The following is a 21,796-nucleotide window of genomic DNA, read 5'->3' as shown; positions in this document are numbered from 1 at the left end:
GACAACAAGTGTCTCCATTCACAACTCACAAACTCCATTCTACATACCCTTGTAATCTAGCAAATCCAGTCACCAGTCTGTTACCATAGCAACCCTTGAATGACTGAAACTCACTACCATCAAATATTCTGGCGATAATCTAATGGAATAACAGTACAGTATGGTCCACTATAACATACTACATTTATAAACAATTAATCGATTACGTGTGCATAAACAAACACACAACACACACACCTCCATTACAGGTAACTGCTCCAGCTCATCATGAGGTATGAGGGCAGCAAACTCCTCCACCGAGTGAGGTAGCCTCGGGGCCTGTGATGGAACTATATCCAAACCCACAAGTCAATATTACAATGAAAGCTATGGAGCTAGGACTATTACATAGTATGTACAAGTTGAGCTGGAACATGCAAGTGGATTTTTTCTCAAGAAGATTAACATTTTAGCCAACCAGATGATTAAGGTGACAGTAATGGTGTCAGCAACAGACACATGTGGTTTGGCTCCATTACAAGTTAAGGAAAGAGTTGTAACATACTCTACACTTTTATGGCTTCCCATAGAAAATGTATGGTAAAAATTTAGTAAGTTTTTTTTAGCGGGTCAAGCGGTGCTACAATGAGCCAAATTTCAAGATCGTGTGTAATCACACCCATGAGTTATTAAATGTTTTTAAGGATCCAGCTCAACTATAATAGGAGGTAAAATATGAATAAAATTTACCATGGAGGCTCCATGAGGTATTAATGTACTCCAACAACAACAGAACCTAATTGTCATACTCTATATATAGCAAGAAAATACCACAATTAGATTCCCTAACAGTACTGAATAACTTGAATGACTATCATTTTTAACAAAATAACAAAAAGATAACACAAGCTATAATACTCACCAGGAGGTTGTACACTATTCTTCTTTATATTAAGAGTGGCCATTACTCTTCTAGTAATCTCCAGACCTTCCAACTCTGTCCCGGCAAAGTGGTCAGTACAACCACTGATGCTGTGGTGTGTGAAATCATTAGAATACACTTCTGACAGACCACACAGAGGAGGTTGGACACACGTCATAACCTTTTGTGAGACTCCACAACCAAGCATTGTTCCAGGAGTTAAGGCTTGCTTAAAAGCTATATAGGAAAGCTGTATAGTACTAAGCAGGGCCCTTGAACATACACTGGAATGGATAACAATACTTTAGGATATTAGGAGGTGACAATGTTGAATTTTAGCTCAATATGTGGTCGAGCTTTTCTTTAAGATGAATGATGACACGTGACCAACCTCCCCTGGGGATATACCTGCAGTGCACATGAGCTCCACCCAACTCTTCCTGAGACACGGTCTCTCCAGTAGCAGCCTAGAGGATATATATATATATTATAACATCTAGCATATACAGTAGTGTCTTGTGGAATATCTACTTCAGCCATCATGCACCCATATTTTATTTTGAGTACTGGCAAGAGTTCATATTATAAAAAGAGAGGAGAGTGTCCTACTGCAGTATAGCCTGTACAAATGGGAATCTCAAAGTTATGGTGCAATACCTATAGTCACTCTCAATGTGCTAGTTGGTCAGGAATGTACTCAGCATTAAGTTTCAATGACTGTTGTAGTTATGGCTTCAATAAGCAGCCTACTGATGATGATATTGTCAACATTCCTTAACACTTCATGTGTTGACATGATATCCTAAAGTAATCTAAGTTTTACTGTATTACTTTGAGATTTGTTTGTACAGGCTATACTGAAGTAGGACACTCTCCTCTCTTTTATATTATGAACTCCTCTTGGTACTGGTATGTACTTATTTGACATAACAGTGATATCAAGAGTTACTATTATTAACTCTTGGTGATATACTAAACTGTTAAAGGTTAACACCTCTTCACTCACCATACCTTAACTAAAGGTGGTCCAGCTAGATATATGGTGCCCAGTTGATGTACCATTCCAGCTTCATCTGACATGGTAGGCACATAAGCACCCCCGGCAGTACACGGCCCACACACTAGAGTGACCTGCAAGTGATGTGAAATGGGTGTTGGCTGATTAAGAGGATGTGTCTCACCTGGGGAATCCCCATTGATGACATCACAGCCTGGTTTCTAAATCCTCTACCTCCCATGTTGCTATCTGCAAATATCTCTGCCTACAATTATAGAAGTTTACTAATATGTTTAGTCCATCAAAATAAGCTTTTCACAGACACCATGCACATTCTACATGTAACCACTAAAACATATTGTCCACTTCCATATAAGGGATATCAGCTGCACAAGCTGTGTACCAGAAGAAGTTGGTCACACCTTGTCACCCGTGAATCATTGACATTTATATGTGTGCTCACAAATTAAACATGGTGTCTGGTGTTGACACTGATATTGCAAAGACATTGGAAACAGTTGTCACATTAAAACACATTGCAATCAATTACCATTAGGTACAAGATACAATCCCTCACTGAAACGTTAATTAGCCTAAACTATATTGCAGAACCATCATGTATGACAGAGCAATTACAAATAAGTAAATAATATTATGGACAACATAACACTTGCTTCTTGCAAGCTAGGAAACCTAGTACTGTGTTAGGGCGGCTGAAGAGGGTTCTGGCCATGGATACGTACATTACCAATTCACACATTAGAATACATGGTATTGTACTGAGGTGTTGAACAATTCCTACTCACTTGTAGAGGCAAGTAAGCTCCTCCACTGTCCACAAGGTGCACACAGGGTATTCTGTTCCGTTGAGCAATCTCATGGGACCGAAGGCTCTTCTTCACTGTTATAGGGTAGATGGTCCCTCCTTTGAAGCTTCCATTACTAGCTATAATAAAACAAGGATGTCCACTGATCTTGGTGATTACGTTGAGTGTATTAGCATGAGGGACCTTGTCATAAGGCATTTTCATCCCAGCGAACTCTGACAGCTGCAGGAAGTAGGCATCCTTGTCCTTTAGAGCAGCAATACGGTCTGGAACACTTAATACTCCTTTACGTGTAGAGGCCAATGGCATGCTGGACAGCATTTCATCATGTTTCTTGTATAGCTCCGTGTTACGAGCAAGGTTATTCTTACAGCTTTGTAAGGTATAGTCCAGTTCACTACCACATAATGGGAATGAAGTGGCGGCATCTGTACTGCCTTGTACCATACTGTATCTTCTCCAACAGCACGTGATCAAATCTCTGCTCCTTCTGCTCCAAAGCTTACACCTCAGCGAATACGACATGTTGACTTTAATTTTGTCTTCTTGAGTGGCCCATTCAGGCTTGCTATCGGTGCGCCTAAAATCAGATCTAGGAGACTACAAGCGCTTGTTATATATTCGGTTTCGATTGTGGTATTGCTAGCAGCAGTAGCAGTGAGCGAAACATGGACAGATGGAGGGTCACTGGTGAAACAAGCTGGAGCAGCGGCGTTCTATGGGGCAGCAAATAATAATAGTCAACAAGGTGGTATAGACTAGCTTCGGGTGGGTAGTTACTGTTGTATGGTAGCTCTAGTACGGAGTCAATTATTACTACCTGACATAGGCCATTTGTCAGGCAACTATCATGTATGGCCGACCATAATGGAACCTGCCTGACAAAATGTCAGATCAAAATACAAGAAAGTTGTAGAGTTTTTATAGTGAAGTGTTGTCAATAATAGCAAACACAATTTGACAACAATGATTTTAGATTGAGTCACTCTATTCTGTCAATGTATTGTAAGGATTTCCCTATTATGACGAATTGTGTAAAACAGCAGCATATCAATGTCAGGTAATGCTTTAAGTTGCCTGACATTTTCACTGGGATTTGAAAAAAATTATAATTGTCTCTGCTGTAGTATTAGAGCACCTAAGAACTATGAACAAAATTCCTGGCACTTTGTATGTAATGCACTTGTCAATTTCATGCCCAATCCCCGGGGAAGGTGGGGGAATACAGGGAATTTGACAAATCGTGGTGTCAAATTCCCCCACTACTGCATGCGACTACCCTGTAGCTAGTAAAATATAGCAAGTGCGATTTTATTGTTTAGAAATGCAACTACCAAAAATCGGTCAGTGAATTGGACAACTGTCAATTGCCAAGCAATGGAAAATCCCCACCTGGGGTGTGGGGACGCCCCAGGGGTGGGGGGGTGGGGCATGAAACTGACAAGTACATAGTGAGGGAAACAAGATGGTTGCAGAGTTGAGTAATTTCTGTATTCACCCCTATATTGCTCTCTGTCACTCCCACGGTGGTCGTGAGAGCAATACTACCTGGGATATGAAATAATAAGGAGCTATAATGCTACCGTGTAGTAGAGATTGGTCATGCATCTCAAGGGCAGATCCAAGGTTTGGCAAGGGGGTGTAGCAGAGTAGAAGGTAAATGGAGCAGCCCCCCATAAAGCTATTTCATATGTTTCAAAATGTTGATGTAGGATGTGCAAACATCTAAATCATACTGCTTTTTAAGTGGACTACACTGACTCTGATCAATAGTTGTATAGGGATAAAGTGACAGAGTCGTTCAGCTAGCTATAGCTATTAATTATTATGAACCTAAAGATTGGCATACACTGTCACAAGATCATGTGCATTAAGTATCCTTAGCAGGCTAAGTGTACCCATACATGGGAGGTTTTTCAACTATGGAGGATTCTCAATAGTGTTATGTGTGGTGACTGTTGTATTTGTCTGACTGTTCTATTAGAATATCTCAATCTTTAATGTTCTTATTTTTTTCAGAAGGGGGTGGCTTGGATTGATGCTGCATCTAGAGATGGGACAATACAGGATTTGAAGTATTGATACATTGTCCCAAAAATATCACGATACAATGATATATCGTGATACTATGAAGTAGTGCATGTACTATGACTACGTGGCGATACTAAATTTTGGTTGTAAGCTGTCATCTACATTTCAGTATTAAACGCTTTGCATCAAACACAGCTATGCATGTAATGTGCAAGTCAACACACCTGGTACTGTATGTTGCGATGCACAGTGTATTGATATTATATTAAAATTAATGTGCAATGTTAAATATTTTAATTGAAAAACTTCACTTTATGTATCTAATACTGAACAAGAATACAAGCATATATAATTAATGCTACACAAACTGTAGGAGGAAAACCTCTTCATTGTAGCTAAAATGAGCCATATAATTGTTGGTCCTGAAGTGTCCTACTTTTTAAAGAGAGGTCTACTGTACACTTCATGTTGTTTTCTTCTCTCCCCTAGACAACTGTTATGAGAGGTACAATCATGAGTTTAACAAGAGAACAACAGATCAATTGTTTACTGTAGAAGAAGCTGACTGGTATGCTTTCCACTCTCCATTCTGTAAACTGGTACAGAAAGGGTTTACCAGGCTAATGCTCAATGATTATGTGTCCAGAGATTTTACTGAGTCCAAAACACCATCACTATGGAATGGACTGGATGCCTACAAGTATGTGTGTATTTTACCATATATGGTATAATTCAGTGCCAAAACTAACATGCAGCAATTCATTGTTTTGATCACAATACTTAAATTATAATCAACATTTAGCAGATTCTCATGATAGCTATTTGTGATTGTTGCTAAACATAGTTGGTTCAAAAGGAACACTCCATAAAATAATTGTCGATCACTTTTTAGGCCATCATTATTTTATTCCTTGCTTCCCACCACCGCCCGCATCAATATTTAGGTAGCCGCATCAAATTTTAATTATTTGATTATTGATCATGTGATACACTATTAGTATGGAGGGAGGCACAAAATGACTACTCAGCTGTTAAGGTAAACACATATAAACACATAGCAGTATGGTAACTATGAGGGGTTGGAGTCCCTCCACTATTGTTGAACAGGCTGTGTAATCTTGTACCTTTCAAGATTGAGATACTCTAATAGAGCAGCCATGTACTCAGAGCAGTCAACTGTATAATTAATAATCAATAATCACCTCCCGCCCACATCAGTTTTTGCTGCACTAGGTGATGGGAAACAAGCAATATAATAATGATGGCCTTATAGTGTTTACATGATTAATTGGCAGGGTAACAATCAAACAGAATTGTTTCTGAAATTCCATCTACCCTAAAAACAATATTTTGGTGGGCTTTCACTCATCAATACATAGATCCAGCATGGAGCATGTGGACTAACACCTATAATGTAAGACTCAATTCCCATGTACAAAGAAGGTACAACTGCTTTACTGTAATCATTGTCCCACATACACTGTTGAAACATTGTACACTATGGTGTGCAGTATTTAGTTACCATTGTGTAGTTTAGTCTGTCCATTTTGTACCCAGCTACTGTAGCTAGTTGAGCCAGGATGTAGCCCTAACCTGGATCTGTCCTCACCTGTTGGTCAAAATTTCCTAGCAGGTGGCTGCAGGTCACGTTGTATACATAATAACACATTAGGGGATTATCAAGTTAGGTAGCTAGGTGACCTTATTAAGCACATCTCTGTGTGCATCTTGTACTGATTGTTGATAATTTGTTCACCACTGCTGTACATATATGTGACTGAATTTGACAAAACAAGGCTTCGACGCACAAAGCTTCGTTAGGAGATATGGCGATTTTGAGGAATCATCGTGTAATAACTTCCCAGTGCCTACAGCTGTGCAAACAAAATTTGCACCAATTATTCATCTATTTACTAGCTATCACTGAGTGGGTGTATAGATTTCTGATACCCAAAATTTGCCCTGTTTTGGGCAGCTTTTTTCGAGCGGGTAATAATATCACAGGTGGTAGTAATAGGGTGGGAGGGTGGGGGGTGGTAGCAAGAGGGTGGGGGGCGGCGGGTGGGCCCAATGTTGGGGTATAAAATGAAGTAAGAAGACGATAGGAATCCAGAGGTCCCCACGGGTCTCAAATCACTCCAAATTGACTGAGAACACTATTGGCAAGCTCTCTGTGAAGTCCCAGCTCACTACACACCATTATCACAAAGCGGTCAAAGCCATGGCCATTTAATGGCGCCAATCTCCCACTCGTGGCTTTGACCATAGATAATACACGTAATAAAGGATTGGCAAAGCGCATAGCAACTATTAGACAATCCTCGTTACGGTCGCGTGACCTATTATGTAACTTCTGCGCGTCTATCGTCATAGATACGGCTACCCCACAGAATGAATGCTCCGTTTTATCGTTCCCAGTGCTGTTATTTCGCTATCCAGTAGTAGAGAGGAGCTACTCATGTAACCCAAGATGTAACCAGTATCGATTGTAGTGAGCTATCAACTAGCGGATTTTGGGCGCTGGCAGCAACTTGGTGAGTCGTGGGGTTGGAGTCTTATTTACCGTGGCACAGGAATATCGAATCCTATGAAAAATTCTATGCGCTCCTGGTAGCCAGCTGCAGTAGGTCATAATAAGGATGGGCTATGTAAACCAGGGTTTAAGCCGATTGGCTGTTCGTAATAGGGCTTCAGCAGCATACTACCTTATGTATCCAGTGGCAATGTGTTTTTTTTAATGGACTGATGGATATTGTGTGTATATTGGGCATTTGTTTCCCCAGTAAACACCAGGTACCCACTGATGGTGCTGTGACAGCTCACCAGGTCTCCAACTGTATACAGCTGGAGCAATATGAGTAAAGTTTGTTGCTCAAGGAATCACCAGATTGGCATGACTGGGAATCAAACCTGGAACCTTTCAATTACCAGGCTAGTGCTCTAGCCACTTGGCTATGCTGCCTCACTGTCCTTGTCTCAACTTTGTGGTCATTGTGTAACTTTGGGTTCTGCTACTTCTCCCTGTGAGATCTAGACCTGGACAGTCCTGTGGATTACTAGACCTGTCCCAGGAGGATTCTGCACAAGATTCTAGTGCCTGAGTGGTACACAGGCATCCCAGTGTTGGTTTGCTTGGTGGCAATAATTGTTTCACACAACTTCCGGCTTAGGCTCTGGGTGTGTGTGTGTATGTGTGAGTGCGTGTGTGGAGGACAAGAGTTCAACACTCCATTCTATTTTCGTCATGTTGTTCACATGTGATGTGTTGTTTCATTAGGCCATGGTATGTGTTGTATTGTGTGGGAATTCCAGGGGTCGGTCACTCAGAAAATCCTTGAAATTTGGCTATCAAAATTGCAGCAAGTTTCAATGGTGATATTTCAGAAAATAAATCTCCTTTTATACCTGGGGCTAATTGTTTGTAGGAAACCATACCAAGGGGCCATATTTACTCCAGAAACCATGGTAGATCTTGCAATGGCTGTTGTTTTAGGTATGTGGAAAGTATTCGAAAAAAATAATTGACAAATTTCTGAACTTTGATCAATATTTCACTGAGTGAGAGACCTCTCGACCAACATCCCTAAATTGTGTAATGTTTTAGGGATTTCAAGTATTTGATTAGAATTTCAATAATATAAATCTTTATCTAGGTGTTTACTAGGATCATTTCACTGCTACTATCGCACGAAATGAGTAACTGACAGGACCTCAGGAACCTCAATGGAGATGCAGGTGTGCTTTGCACAAATCAATTAATGGAGCATCCATCAGTCAATTATCTAGCTAACTCTAAGCCATCCTGGAAACCTCAAAGGATGTGTCTGTCACATATGGTTCTTATAATCAAGACAGAAGCAAAAATAACTGATTTTATATAGTTCAGAATTTTAAGATTTTCTTTCTGAGATTGTGTGTGAGAGTCCTATGTCATTTGTGACTCCTAGGGTTGTGATTTTTATCTGATCTGAATATTTGAATTCATTGAATGCTTTATTAGAGTAGCGAGTGTTCTATTAGAGAAGTTAAATAATTTTTTTTCATGTTTTACAAATGTGTTTTAAGAGATTTTGTACAAAACTTCATTTATCAGGTATCTGAACTGCAGGTGGTCCCTAGGAGTTCAGATGTGTTTCCATTGTTTATATCAATTATTATAATATAGCAGAGTCTAGCTAGACGTTAGTCCACAACATCAGTTTCCAGCACTGACAAACACAAGGACGTCACTTGATATCCACTGGATGGTATTTGCTGTGAGCTGCTACATTTCCAAAAACGTTCATTATTCCCTGTCTAAGCTTGAAGTCATGGTACAATATTTTACCACCAACAGCTCCTTCATGTTGATAATATGCTCCATTCCACTACACCTTTTATATCCCATTTCCACATACTTTGATGGCTAATGCCACATCTGAATTTGAGCTCGTACATATTTGCGTTCCACCACCATAACATTGAGCTCTCTTGTGCTGAATAGTAATTTGATGTTTCTCCACATAGTACCACGATAAAACTCCAAAACCCAGCACAACGAAACAGCTTCAAACCATAGTTTGGTAAGTGGTACGCCTACACAAAACAAAGCATTCCACTCTATTAACGGTTACAATTAATTCTTTATACATTGTTCGGAAAAAAGCACCTTAGTTTCCTTGTTAAAACTCCAAAACTGAGAAAAGCCATGAAGCAGTGGGCCTTATCTTGCGTTGGGTTAAAAATGACAGTGTGTTTCACTATTATATTACATCAGATACTCACCTTAGTAGTTGTACGTTCAGTAAGCTTTACGTCTTTACTCAGTAGTACCCTGCTACGGTACAAGGAATGAAGCAGCCTAGTGCGTTTAGCAACGGGTGAGAGGGCGCGTTAACTGGATGACGTACCGTAAGGAGGATTGTACGTGACGTCACTACAGGTTTAATAGGCGCGTTGCCAATCCTTTATTACGTGTATTATCTATGCTTTGACAGGGTCGGAAGAAAGCTGCTACAGAAGCCAGACTTGCCAGTCCTGAAGGAAGTACAGTGTGGAATATGATAGTGTATTAGACCAGCAATCCATTTCTGGTAAAAACGTAAGTTTGATTTTGTGTGTGTGTGTAAGCCTTAATTGTTATATGAAATCCAGTCACATATGTTCTTCCTATAGAGATATGAAAGTGGCAAACAATTATTTTGATAAGGAAACAGCGAAGGCATCAGGACCATTCTACGAGAAGACACCATATATATATTGATGGCTCGGCAGAATAGCAACATGTACACTGCATCTTCTCAGTTACAGTGAAATAGTATAACAAAGTAAGTATAGGGAGACCTGTTATTACACTGTATCCTATAAGGAGACCTGTTATTATACTGTATCCTATAGGGAGACCTGTTATTACACTGTAGCCTATAGGGAGACCTGTTATTACACTGTAGCCTATAGGGAGACCTGTTATTACACTGTAGCCTATAGGGAGACCTGTTATTACACTGTAGCCTATAGGGAGACCTGTTATTACACTGTAGCCTATAGGGAGACCTGTTATTACACTGTATCCTATAGGGAGACCTGTTATTATACTGTATCCTATAGGGAGACCTGTTATTTCACTGTATAGCCTATATAGGGAGACCTGTTATTACACTGTATCCTATAGGGAGATGTGTACACTGTAGCCATAGGGAGACCTGTTATTACACTGTATCCTATAGGGAGACCTGTTATTACACTGTAGCCTATAGGGAGACCTGTTATTACACTGTAGCCTATAGGGAGACCTGTTATTACACTGTAGCCTATAGGGAGACCTGTTATTACACTGTATCCTATAGGGAGACCTGTTATTACACTGTAGCCTATAGGGAGACCTGTTATTACTGTAACCTATAGGGAGACCTGTTATTACACTGTATCCTATAGGGAGACCTGTTATTACACTGTAGCCTATAGGGAGACCTGTTATTACACTGTAGCCTATAGGGAGACCTGTTATTACACTGTATCCTATAGGGAGACCTGTTATTACACTGTAGCCTATAGGGAGACCTGTTATTACACTGTAGCCTATAGGAAGACCTGTTATTACACTGTAGCCTATAGGGAGACCTGTTATTACACTGTATCCTATAGGGAGACCTGTTATTACACTGTAGCCTATAGGGAGACCTGTTATTACACTGTAGCCTATAGGGAGACCTGTTATTACACTGTAGCCTATAGGAAGACCTGTTATTACACTGTATCCTATAGGAAGACCTGTTATTACACTGTATCCTATAGGGAGACCTGTTATTACACTGTAGCCTATAGGAAGACCTGTTATTATACTGTATCCTATAGGGAGACCTGTTATTACACTGTAGCCTATAGGGAGACCTGTTATTACACTGTAGCCTATAGGGAGACCTGTTATTACACTGTAGCCTATAGGGAGACCTGTTATTACACTGTAGCCTATAGGGAGATGTGTACACTGTAGCCATAGGGAGACCTGTTATTACACTGTATCCTATAGGGAGACCTGTTATTACACTGTAGCCTATAGGGAGACCTGTTATTACACTGTAGCCTATAGGGAGACCTGTTATTACACTGTAGCCTATAGGGAGACCTGTTATTACACTGTATCCTATAGGGAGATGTGTACACTGTAGCCTATAGGGAGACCTGTTATTACACTGTATCCTATAGGGAGACCTTTTATTACACTGTAGCCTATGGGAATACCTGTTATTACACTGTATCCTATAGGGAGACCTGTTATTACACTGTAGCCTATAGGGAGACCTGTTATTACTGTAACCTATAGGGAGACCTGTTATTACACTGTAGCCTATAGGGAGACCTGTTATTACACTGTATCCTATAGGGAGATGTGTACACTGTAGCCTATAGGGAGACCTGTTATTACACTGTATCCTATAGGGAGACCTTTTATTATACTGTAGCCTATGGGAATACCTGTTATTACACTGTATCCTATAGGGAGACCTGTTATTACACTGTAGCCTATAGGGAGACCTGTTATTACTGTAACCTATAGGGAGACCTGTTATTACTGTAGCCTATAGGGAGACCTGTTATTACACTGTATCCTATAGGGAGACCTGTTATTACACTGTAGCCTATAGGGAGACCTGTTATTACTGTAACCTATAGGGAGACCTGTTATTACACTGTATCCTATAGGAAGACCTGTTATTACACTGTAGCCTATAGGGAGACCTGTTATTACACTGTATCCTATAGGGAGACCTGTTATTACACTGTAGCCTATAGGGAGACCTGTTATTACTGTAGCCTATAGGGAGACCTGTTATTACACTGTATCCTATAGGGAGACCTGTTATTACACTGTATCCTATAGGGAGACCTGTCATTACACTGTAGCATATATATATATATATATATATCACACTTACGTATAGGAAGACATTATTTGATGATCTAGCTGGTACTTGGATGATTCTAGCCTCATACATATTCTCTCTAACAGACAAATCACCAGACTCATCACTAACAGCTCTCGTATGTGGAGCCTCTGGGGTGCTGCACATATTGGAGACCCGCAAATGCTACAGTCCAGCAGAGTTTGAAACATTTCTCTCACTAAGGGAACGTGCTCATAACCCAAAAGGATCTGTTCCCCTTTTATCTCAATAACATTGACAATGCTTACAGACATACTTATGAATGTCATGCTGAAGTTAAACTTAAGGTTGCTAAGCAACCAATACTAGCTTCCATAAGATTGGTTAATCCGTCCAGTAATGAAATTGTAAATAAATACTTATATATTTTTTGTGAATGTGTAATTAGCTAGGTGAACTTACATACAAGCTAATAAACCTGTTCAACTGGTTTTGTTACCTTCTTGTCAGAGTGGTATTGTTATTTGAGTAGGTTAGACACACCTCCAGACAAAATGACAATCTCTGCAGAATGGAGAGTGGAATCACAAAAGATAGTTCAACTATAAGTATGGATTATACACTCAATACTGAAATATATAGATGTTGTAAGACTATGTTGACATTATGGCCATGCACATAATGCTGCACATTTTAGCTGGCCATTTATACACCTCAGCAGTTTTTAGGATTGATCTTATATTCACACAGATGACTTCTTCACTACAAGTCATTGACTTTTGTGCATGTATTTGTGTAATGTTGCATGATCAGATCTTGATTTCATCAAATAATATGAAGCTACTACAATTAACTTGTTCCCAGGTGTACCTCTGTATACCAGTGTGTGTACCAATGACCATATACTATAAGACATCATCAACACTTCTAATTCTAAGATGTAACATTTGGGTGCTCATTTACAATAAATACTTTATGCTTTAATTTCTGATAAAAACTTGATAATTCTTAGCATTCTAATCCAACAATTAGTGTTTCATGTCTATAAATCATGGCTTTCATTCTGTGATTTTTGAGTGAAATTGACCCTACACTAAACTATGTTTTACAATAATAGTACTCCAACTTACTTAAATGCGTGTGTACCTGTGAAATATATCTTGCAGCAATTTAAAACAAAATTCTATATTTCCCACAGTTTATGAGTGCATATACTAGTTAGCCTCAGGCTGTATGGAAGATCGCATAAGAAATACATTCTGTAGAAGGGTATGACACTGGCTGAGATAACACCTCACTTCCTGTTTAAGGCAATGATGTGGTTAACAGAATGGTTAGTACTGTGATGTGATAATTAAATTTCTGGGGAAATGTAGAAGTATACTTGGCTTAAGACTTTGAAGTGAGGTATCTCTCCTGGTGTCATAGTTCTCCCCTTATGCTAGAGAGATATACCTACCAATTAATTTGTTGCATGGTAGTAGGTATGTATGCCGATTAATTTGCTGTATGGTTGGGATGTACCTACTGATTAATTTGTTGTATGATATGGGTGTGCCTACAGGGATACTGTATGTAGAGGTACTGTATATGTAGAGGTACTGTACCATCCTGGTGATTAGGGGTAAACCTGGACTCGTGGTAAACACAGAAATCTAGATCTTTTTTTTTTTAAAGTATTACCAGTCTGCTGGGTCCCCTATGCTGGATCTCCTTGGCTTATGCGAGACAACAAGCTCATGGCTGCGACATGCCAAGCCTTGTAACTAACTATAAGAGCTAAATAGTATCCTACTTACCTGCGTTAGTGTAGATACATGACTGTCAGATGTGGAGCCAAACAAACTGCTGTAGTTGTAACTCAGAAATAAGATACACTTGCTGCCACAATAGCATCTAAATGGCAAGCTGAAAGTGCATGCCTACCACAGCCACATTATCTCCATGATGTCATCCTGGGATGGATGGTCTTGTTGTAGCTCCATGATAATGTTGTGATAGGAATTTGCTGCTCCCATACTTTATAAGTAGCTTTGAATATCAACTCAATAAAACCTTTCCAGCACTGCGCAAACAATTGGTGATACTGCTGCTACAGTTGCCCTGCTATAGCATAGAATGTTCTAGAACAGGCAGGCTGCTACATACGGTACTACCTCAAACCTGCTGTTGATATAATTATACCTTCTAATGAATAAGTGATCAAGCTAACCCTATTGTTAGTCGTTTACTGACACCTTGTTAGTATAGTGTTTAACCTTATAGTCCCATAGACTAATGTTGCATGGCCACCTTCAAGTTAACACTTCTGTTAAAAAGCTTGTAATAACAAAAATTAAATTCAAATAGTAAAATGTCACTTAAAATCTAGTGCAGAAAAAAACAAGTCAGAGCTAGCTTTTGTGCTAGAAAGAAATGATGTCCTATACTATTCCAAACCAACCAAGCTGTGAAAAAGGGTGCATTCTTTCAAAATAGGCTAGCTATAGATGTGACATCAGAGGTGGTGGCCAAGAAATGGCTGCAGTGACAGCATAAATCAATGCAGCCATTTCTTGGCCTCAGTTTAATATCACATTTTTTTCAGCTGTACCACTGTCTATAAGCCAGTCCCAAAGATATTACAGTTGGGAAATATTAAGGGGCATGTGATTATTGCATGAGCTATCTATTGGGATGAGCCTGAGTGAGCCCCACACTACTAGCGAGTCGATGGTACGTACGTCTCGTTCATGAACAATTACAAGAAAACACGAATGACTTGCAAATGTTTCCATATAAGGCTAGTGTACATGAAAATTTCCTGTACGAAAATGCCGTATTTGTGCCACATGGTTTAACATGGCTTACTTGTTATCTACATGGACAGAGAAAACCAGCAGAAACACCAGATGAAGCAGAAGCAAGTATAATACACTATGCACATGCACTCGTAGAAGACTGAGAGCCAGTAAAACTGCAGAAGACAGGGAATGCTGAGGCGATCAATGCTCATTGATCATGACACCAGTAGGACCAACACTGCACAGTTTCTATATATGTTTTGAACCAAGTGGCACATAATCATTGAATTTCATGCACATGTATATATGTAGATTCATTGCAGTTAATGAAATGTGAAGTGTAGCTACCAAAAATAGCTAGCAGTGGGTACATACTAGCAGTCTTGTTCAAATCTGCTTTCTGCTTCACCTACAAAATAACAAAAACACACCACACGTCAACCATGCTCAAATAAAATTTTATGCAAGGCTCACCCCATGATGTTGTTAACATCTGTCTAGTTGTGATTATGCGAAAGCACGGACGCATAGTTTGAAAAGTCTGCAACATCAATATGAGTGGTTGTTTTCAGTTACAAACACAACTTTGCTAACAGCTGAGTTAACCAATTTACATGGTCAGTAATAGCATGTACAAACTGTAGAATAGATGCAACTGAATTAGATAATAATTGTGATAATTATTGCAGAATGCTCAAATATTAAATACATGTGATAATCAAGACACACGGTAGTGTGTCGTGCGGCCCAAGAAGCCGGCGCGTAACACCCGTGAGTATATTGACAGGAAGAAAGAAAACGCAATTTTCGCACCTCCGTAACTCTGTGCTTCCTTGATGAAACAAGACGATTTTTGCTGTGGACATTCCCTCCAACTGCAGCACTCCACATTCCAAATTTGAGCGAAATCGCTTCGCGCGTTCCCGAGATATGCGACTTCAAAAATTGGCTCAGCTTCTTCGTTTTTTTTTCTTATTTTTCTTTTTCTTGTCGCACACTTACAAAAATTGCTATAAAACTCGAACGCCATATCCGATTGCCTTGAAATTTGGCACACAGAAGGGGGATATAAAGGCGCATCTCGGTACCAACTTAAACTTTGGCTGGAATACGATAAACAGGCAAAGAGTTATGAGCGATTATTCACGAAAATTAACACCAATATGTTGTCACGCCTACAGGGTAAACCGCGTATGGGAAGAAGCTGAAAATCGGTGAGTGAATAGGTTAACTATTGAACCTCAAACCTTTTGTAGTTTGAAAGAAATCGAGCTAAAAAACAGGAAGATACAACGAAAAAACCAACAGTGTGTAACAATTACGCAATCGAGATTAGCTAATAAAAATAACGACTGCTTGCCACGCCTACCAGATAAACCGCTTGGGGTAATGCTTTGAAAATCGTTGTACAGATGGAGTAATCATCTTAGAAAGGCTCATCAATGGTGTAGAAGAATCAGACTTAAAGCCACGGAGTTATAACACGAAATCCAACTTGGTGCAGCAAGTGCGAGATCGAGATACTCTAATAGAGCAGTCATCCTAATAGAGCAGTCATCCTAATAGAGCAGTCACCCTGAAGAGAATTCAAGAGATCAGCTAGAAACAAGAAACATGTATAGAGATCAGCTACACACAAGTCACTCTGTAGAGAGATCAGCTAGAAGAAGTTACCTTGTAGGGAGTTCATGCAACTATGGAAATGGATAGTTCAGCTAGAAAAAATCACCTTGTATAGAGTTCAGCTACAAAGAAACCACCATGTACAGAGTTCAGCTACAAACAAATCGTCCTGTGGAGAGATCAATAGAAGAAGTTACCTTGCAGAGTGTTCAGCTACAAAGAAACCATCATGTAGAGAGTTCAGCTACAAACAAATCTCCCTGTAGAGAGATTAGCTAGAAGAAGTTACCTTGTAGAGAGTTCAGCTACAAAGAAACCATCATGTAGAGAGTTCAGCTACAAACAAATCTCCCTGTAGAGAGATCAGCTAGAAGAAGTTACCTTGTAGAGAGTTCAGCTTCAAACAAATCACCCTGTAGAAAGATCAGCTAGAAGAGGTCACCTTGTAGAGAGTTCAGTTACAAAGAAACCACCATGTAGAGAGCTCAGCTACAAACTAGTGACTTTGTAGAGACATCAGCTAGAAGAAGTTACCTTGTAGAGAGTTCAGCTACAAACAAATCACCCTGTAGAGAGATCAGCTAGAAGAAATTACTTTGGTGAGAGTTCAGCTACAAAGAAACCACCACGTAGAGAGTTCAGCTGCAAAGAAATCACCCTGTATAAAATTCTGCCACAAGCAAATTGCCCTGTAGAAAGATCAGTTAGAAGAAGTTACCTTGTAGATAAGATCTCCCTGTAGAGAGATCAGCTAGAAGAAAGTACCTTGTAGAGAGTTCAGCTACAAAGAAACCACCATGTAGAGAGTTCAGCTGCAAAGAAATCACCCTGTAGAAAATGCAGCCACAAACAAATTGCCCTGTAGAAAGATCATGCAGTTAGAAGAAGTTACCTTTTAGAGAGTTCAGCTACAAAGAAACCACCCTGTAGAGAGATCAGCTAGAAGAAGTTACCTTGTAGATCGTTCAGCTACAAACAAATCACCCTGCAGAGAGATCAGCTAGAAAAAGTTACCTTGTAGAGAGTTCAGCTACAAAGAAACCACCATGTAGAGAGTTCAGCTGCAAAGAAATCACCCTGTATAAAATTCTGCCACAAACAAATTGCCCTGTAGAAAGATCAGTTAGAAGAAGTTACCTTGTAGAGAGTTCAGCTACAAAGAAACCATTTTGTAAAGAGCTCAGCTGCAAACAAATCACCTGTACAGAATTCAGCTATGAACAAATCACCCTGTAGAGAGATCAGCTAGAAGAAGTTACCTTGTAGATAGTTCAGAGACAAACAAATCTCCCTGTAGAGAGATCAGCTAGAAGAAATTACCTTGTAGAGAGTTCAGCTACAAAGAAACCACCATGTAGAGAGTTCAGCTGCAAAGAAATCACCCTGTAGAAAATTCTGCCAGAAGCAAATTTCCCTGTAGAAAGATCAGTTATAAGAAGTTACCTTTTAGAGAGTTCAGCTACAAAGAAACCATTCTGTAAAGAGTTCAGCTGCAGACAAATCACCTGTACAGAATTCAGCTACGAACAAATCATCCTGTAGAGAGATCAGCTAGAAGAAGTTACCTTGTAGATAGTTCAGCTACAAACAAATCTCCCTGTAGAGAGATCAGCTAGAAGAAATTACCTTGTAGAGAGTTCAGCTACAAAGAAACCATCATTTAGAAAGTTCAGCTTCAAACAAATCACCTGTAGAGAGTTCAGCTACAAACAAATCTCCCTGTAGAGAGATCAGCTAGAAGAAGTTACCTTGTAGATAGTTCAGCTGCAAACAAATCTCCCTGTAGAGAGATCAGCTAGAAGAAATTACCTTGTAGAGAGTTCAGCTACAAAGAAACCATCATTTAGAAAGTTCAGCTTCAAACAAATCTCCCTGTAGAGAGATCAGCTAGAAGAAGTTACCTTGTAGAGAGTGAAGCTACAAACAAATCATCCTATTGAAAGATCAGCTAGAAGAAGTCACCTTGTAGAAATTTCAGTTACAAAGAAACCACCATGTAGAGAGTTCAGCTACAAACTAGTCACCTTGTAGAGACATCAGCTAGAAAAGTTACCTTGTATAGAGTTCAGCTACAAACAAATCTCCCTGTAGAGAGATCAGCTAGAAGAAATTACCTTGTAGAGAGTTCAGCTACAAAGAAACCATTCTGTAAAGAGCTCAGCTGCAAACAAATCACCTGTACAGAATTCAGCTCCAAACAAATCACCCTGTAGAGATATCAGCTAGAAGATATTACCTTGTAGATAGTTCAGCTACAAACAAATCACCCTGTAGAAAGATCAGTTAGAAGAAGTTACCTTTTAGAGAGTTCAGCTACAAAGAAACCATTCTGTAAAGAGCTCAGCTGCAAACAAATCACCTGTACAGAATTCAGCTACAAACAAATCACCTGTAGAGAGTTCAGCTACAAACAAATCTCCCTGTAGAGAGATCAGCTAGAAGAAGTTACCTTGCAGAGAGTGAAGCTACAAACAAATCACCCTATTGAAAGATCAGCTAGAAGAAGTCACCTTGTAGAAAGTTCAGTTACAAACTAGTCACCTTGTAGAGACATCAGCTAGAAAGTTTACCTTGTAGAGAGTTCAGCTACAAAGAAACCATTCTGTAAAGAGCTCAGCTGCAAACAAATCACCTGTACAGAATTCAGCTACAAACAAATCACCCTGTAGAGAGATCAGCTAGAAGAAATTACCTTGTAGATAGTTCAGCTACAAACAAATCACCCTGTAGAAAGATCAGTTAGAAGAAGTTACTTTGTAGAGAGTTCAGCTACAAAGAAACCATAAAGAGCTCAGCTGCAAACAAATCACCTGTACAGAATTCAGCTACAAACAAATCACCCTGTAGAGAGATCAGCTAGAAGAAATTACCTTGTAGATAGTTCAGCTACAAACAAATCACCCTGTAGAAAGATCAGTTAGAAGAAGTTACTTTGTAGAGAGTTCAGCTACAAAGAAACCGTAAAGAGCTCAGCTGCAAACAAATCACCTGTACAGAATTCAGCTACAAACAAATCACCCTGTAGAGAGATCAGCTAGAAGAAATTACCTTGTAGAGAGTTCAGCTACAAAGAAACCATCGTATAGAGAGTTCAGCTGCAAAGAAAACACCACTGCCCAAATTTCAAGGCAATAGCTCCTTCCAATCTGAAGTTATCAATTGTCAAAGTTGGCAAATTGGATGTGTGGAAGGCCCCTTTTCGCAAATCCGGTCACATATGTATTATATGTGACCGGATTTACGAAAAAGGGTCTTCCACACACATCCAATTCTATGAACTTGAATGACCATACCTTTGTGCTCAAAGAAGATACTAACCTGAAATTTTGTTCATGCATTAACCTATGTTGTTACTCATCACTGTCCAAATTTCAAGGCAATACTATTTTCCTATCTGACATTATGAACTGCCAAAGTTCGTAAATTGGATGTGTGTGGAAGACCCCTTTTCGCAAATCCGGTCACATATATATAATTTGTACATTTACTTCATCTTTTCTTCTTCCTGTAGTAAAGAAAAAAACATAGGTTAAAAAATTCCCAAAGCTGGCCATAGGCCGGCTTTGGGGTATACAAATACAAAAAGAAATGAAATCTAATCCAAAACAGCCAAGCTGTAAAAATAGTGTGCGGCCCTCAGAAAGGCTATGGTGAAAAAAGATGTGAAATCCAAGGTGGTGGCCAAGAAATGGCTGTGATGGTAGGTTAATGGTAAAAATTTTAATAACGACAATTCAGGTGAATTTTTGTGCCGCTTCACAAAATTTACCTGAATTGTCATTATTAAAATTTTTACCATTAACTTACGATCACAGCCATTTCTTGGCCGCCACCTTGGATTTCACATCTTTTTTCACCATAGCCTTTCTGAGGGCCGCACACTATTTTTACAGCTTGGCTGTTTTGGATTAGATTGTATTGTGGGCACTTGTTTAGGTGATATTGGCAATTTATTAAAATATTGCCCAATGCTACTCCACATCAGCAATTCATTATTAATAGCTACTTAACAACCTTTACTTTGTTGTGTTCCCTAAATGTTTGAAATACCTCAGCATGTGATAAGGTCAACCATAATTATAACACAGGATGTGGATATACACTACCCACAACAATAAAGGGCGTGACTGTATTCTCCAGTACTGCTGTACCCAGATATCAAACTTATATTATTGGATCACAAAAGTCTTACAGTGCTGTAAAAAACAAGTAAGTAACTTAGTATGTAGAACAGCAATAAGTCTAGCAGTACCACAAGATAGAAGACACCCCATATTAAAATTTTTCTTTCTCTAGATCTGGTGACAATGATAGTACTATACATTGTCATCATCTCACTATTCACAACTGGGATAACTGCCACTCCGAATTGTCTTCAAAAGATAAAAGAGGCAAAGAGGAATGCAGTGAAATACCAGTATCCTTGTGGCTTACCATCTCCAGAAAACTGTTGTATTTTCAAAGAGAACCCATTTGACCAGTCCCCATGTGGTGTGTACAAAATGAATAACTGGTGTAGTGGGAGACTGACAGTAGTTGGTATGTACTGTGACACTACCACTGATAATGGAGGATGGACAGTGATACAGAGGAGGAAAGATGGATCTGAGAATTTTAACCGATCATGGGCTGACTATGAGAGAGGATTTGGAGACCTGAGTGGGGAATTCTGGTACGGGCTTAAAGCCATGAACTGTCTTACCAAAACTGGCCAATGGGAGCTCAGAGTGGATTTTGAATTACCCGACAAGACCAGATCCTACCTCCACTACAATCAGTTCAGTGTAGGAAGTGCTGGTGATGAATATCCACTGACCATTGGTGGGTTTACAGGTATCACTAAATCTGACCCATTCTCTACTCATTCACTAAATGGCCAAAAGTTCAGCACATATGATAACGACAATGACAAATGGAACAACAACTGTGCAGCTGTAGGCAGGGCTAAAGGCAATGGTGGGTGGTGGTACAATGCCTGCTGGCATATCAACCTCAACATCGGATACAATCCTGCAGAGAACGGATTTATACACATCAAAGGTAGATGGCACAACCCGAGGTGGATTGAGATGAAGATACGTCCTCTGAACTGTACAACTGAGTGACACTTTATGCCAACTTGTTTGCGTGTCCACTGTAGTGTATGTCTACTGGACACTGTAGGGCTTTAGTAGCAACTGCCAATAGTTTGTGACTAATGTATTTTTTTGCTCTACTTGCTGTGGACAAGTACGAAATTAACATGATTAATATGCTTTTTGTATGCAGTA

General features: G+C 39.6%; 2 protein-coding genes across 9 annotated transcripts in view; one reads left to right on the top strand and one right to left on the bottom strand.

Annotated features, from left to right (window-relative positions):
• Positions 1-3,368, bottom strand: part of LOC136255307 (uncharacterized) — a 14,546-nt gene extending 11,178 nt beyond the window's left edge. Inside the window, exons 1-7 of the mRNA XM_066048035.1 lie at positions 2,705-3,368; positions 2,083-2,163; positions 1,913-2,032; positions 1,310-1,368; positions 902-1,011; positions 238-329; positions 48-139 (exon numbers count right to left, since the gene is read on the bottom strand). Of these exons, the coding sequence (XP_065904107.1) occupies positions 48-139; positions 238-329; positions 902-1,011; positions 1,310-1,368; positions 1,913-2,032; positions 2,083-2,163; positions 2,705-3,250 (1,100 nt within the window). The 5' untranslated portion in view covers positions 3,251-3,368. The remainder of the gene's footprint in view (positions 1-47; positions 140-237; positions 330-901; positions 1,012-1,309; positions 1,369-1,912; positions 2,033-2,082; positions 2,164-2,704) is intronic.
• LOC136255309 (fibrinogen-like protein A) lies at positions 3,339-21,796 on the top strand. Of its 8 annotated transcripts, XM_066048038.1 has the most exons (8): positions 3,339-3,493; positions 5,246-5,456; positions 8,410-9,836; positions 9,911-10,062; positions 12,178-12,728; positions 13,319-13,453; positions 20,615-20,735; positions 20,823-21,796. In XM_066048038.1, exon 8 carries the CDS (start codon positions 20,834-20,836, stop codon positions 21,629-21,631), a length of 798 nt encoding a protein of 265 aa, XP_065904110.1. In that variant the 5' UTR covers positions 3,339-3,493; positions 5,246-5,456; positions 8,410-9,836; positions 9,911-10,062; positions 12,178-12,728; positions 13,319-13,453; positions 20,615-20,735; positions 20,823-20,833; the 3' UTR covers positions 21,632-21,796. The 8 variants fall into 8 exon arrangements, with proteins under 8 accessions (XP_065904110.1, XP_065904116.1, XP_065904112.1 ...); XM_066048044.1 differs by having other exon boundaries at positions 12,246-13,453; XM_066048040.1 differs by lacking the exon at positions 13,319-13,453.

The sequence above is a fragment of the Dysidea avara genome, chromosome 5 (assembly GCF_963678975.1).
Source record: "Dysidea avara chromosome 5, odDysAvar1.4, whole genome shotgun sequence".
Taxonomy (NCBI): domain Eukaryota; kingdom Metazoa; phylum Porifera; class Demospongiae; order Dictyoceratida; family Dysideidae; genus Dysidea; species Dysidea avara.
This window is presented reverse-complemented; position numbering and strand designations above follow the sequence as displayed.

Excerpts from the sequence above, each read along its gene's own strand:
- LOC136255309 (XM_066048045.1), top strand. The coding sequence starts at position 20,834 with ATGATAGTACTATACATTGTCATCATCTCACTATTCACAACTGGGATA.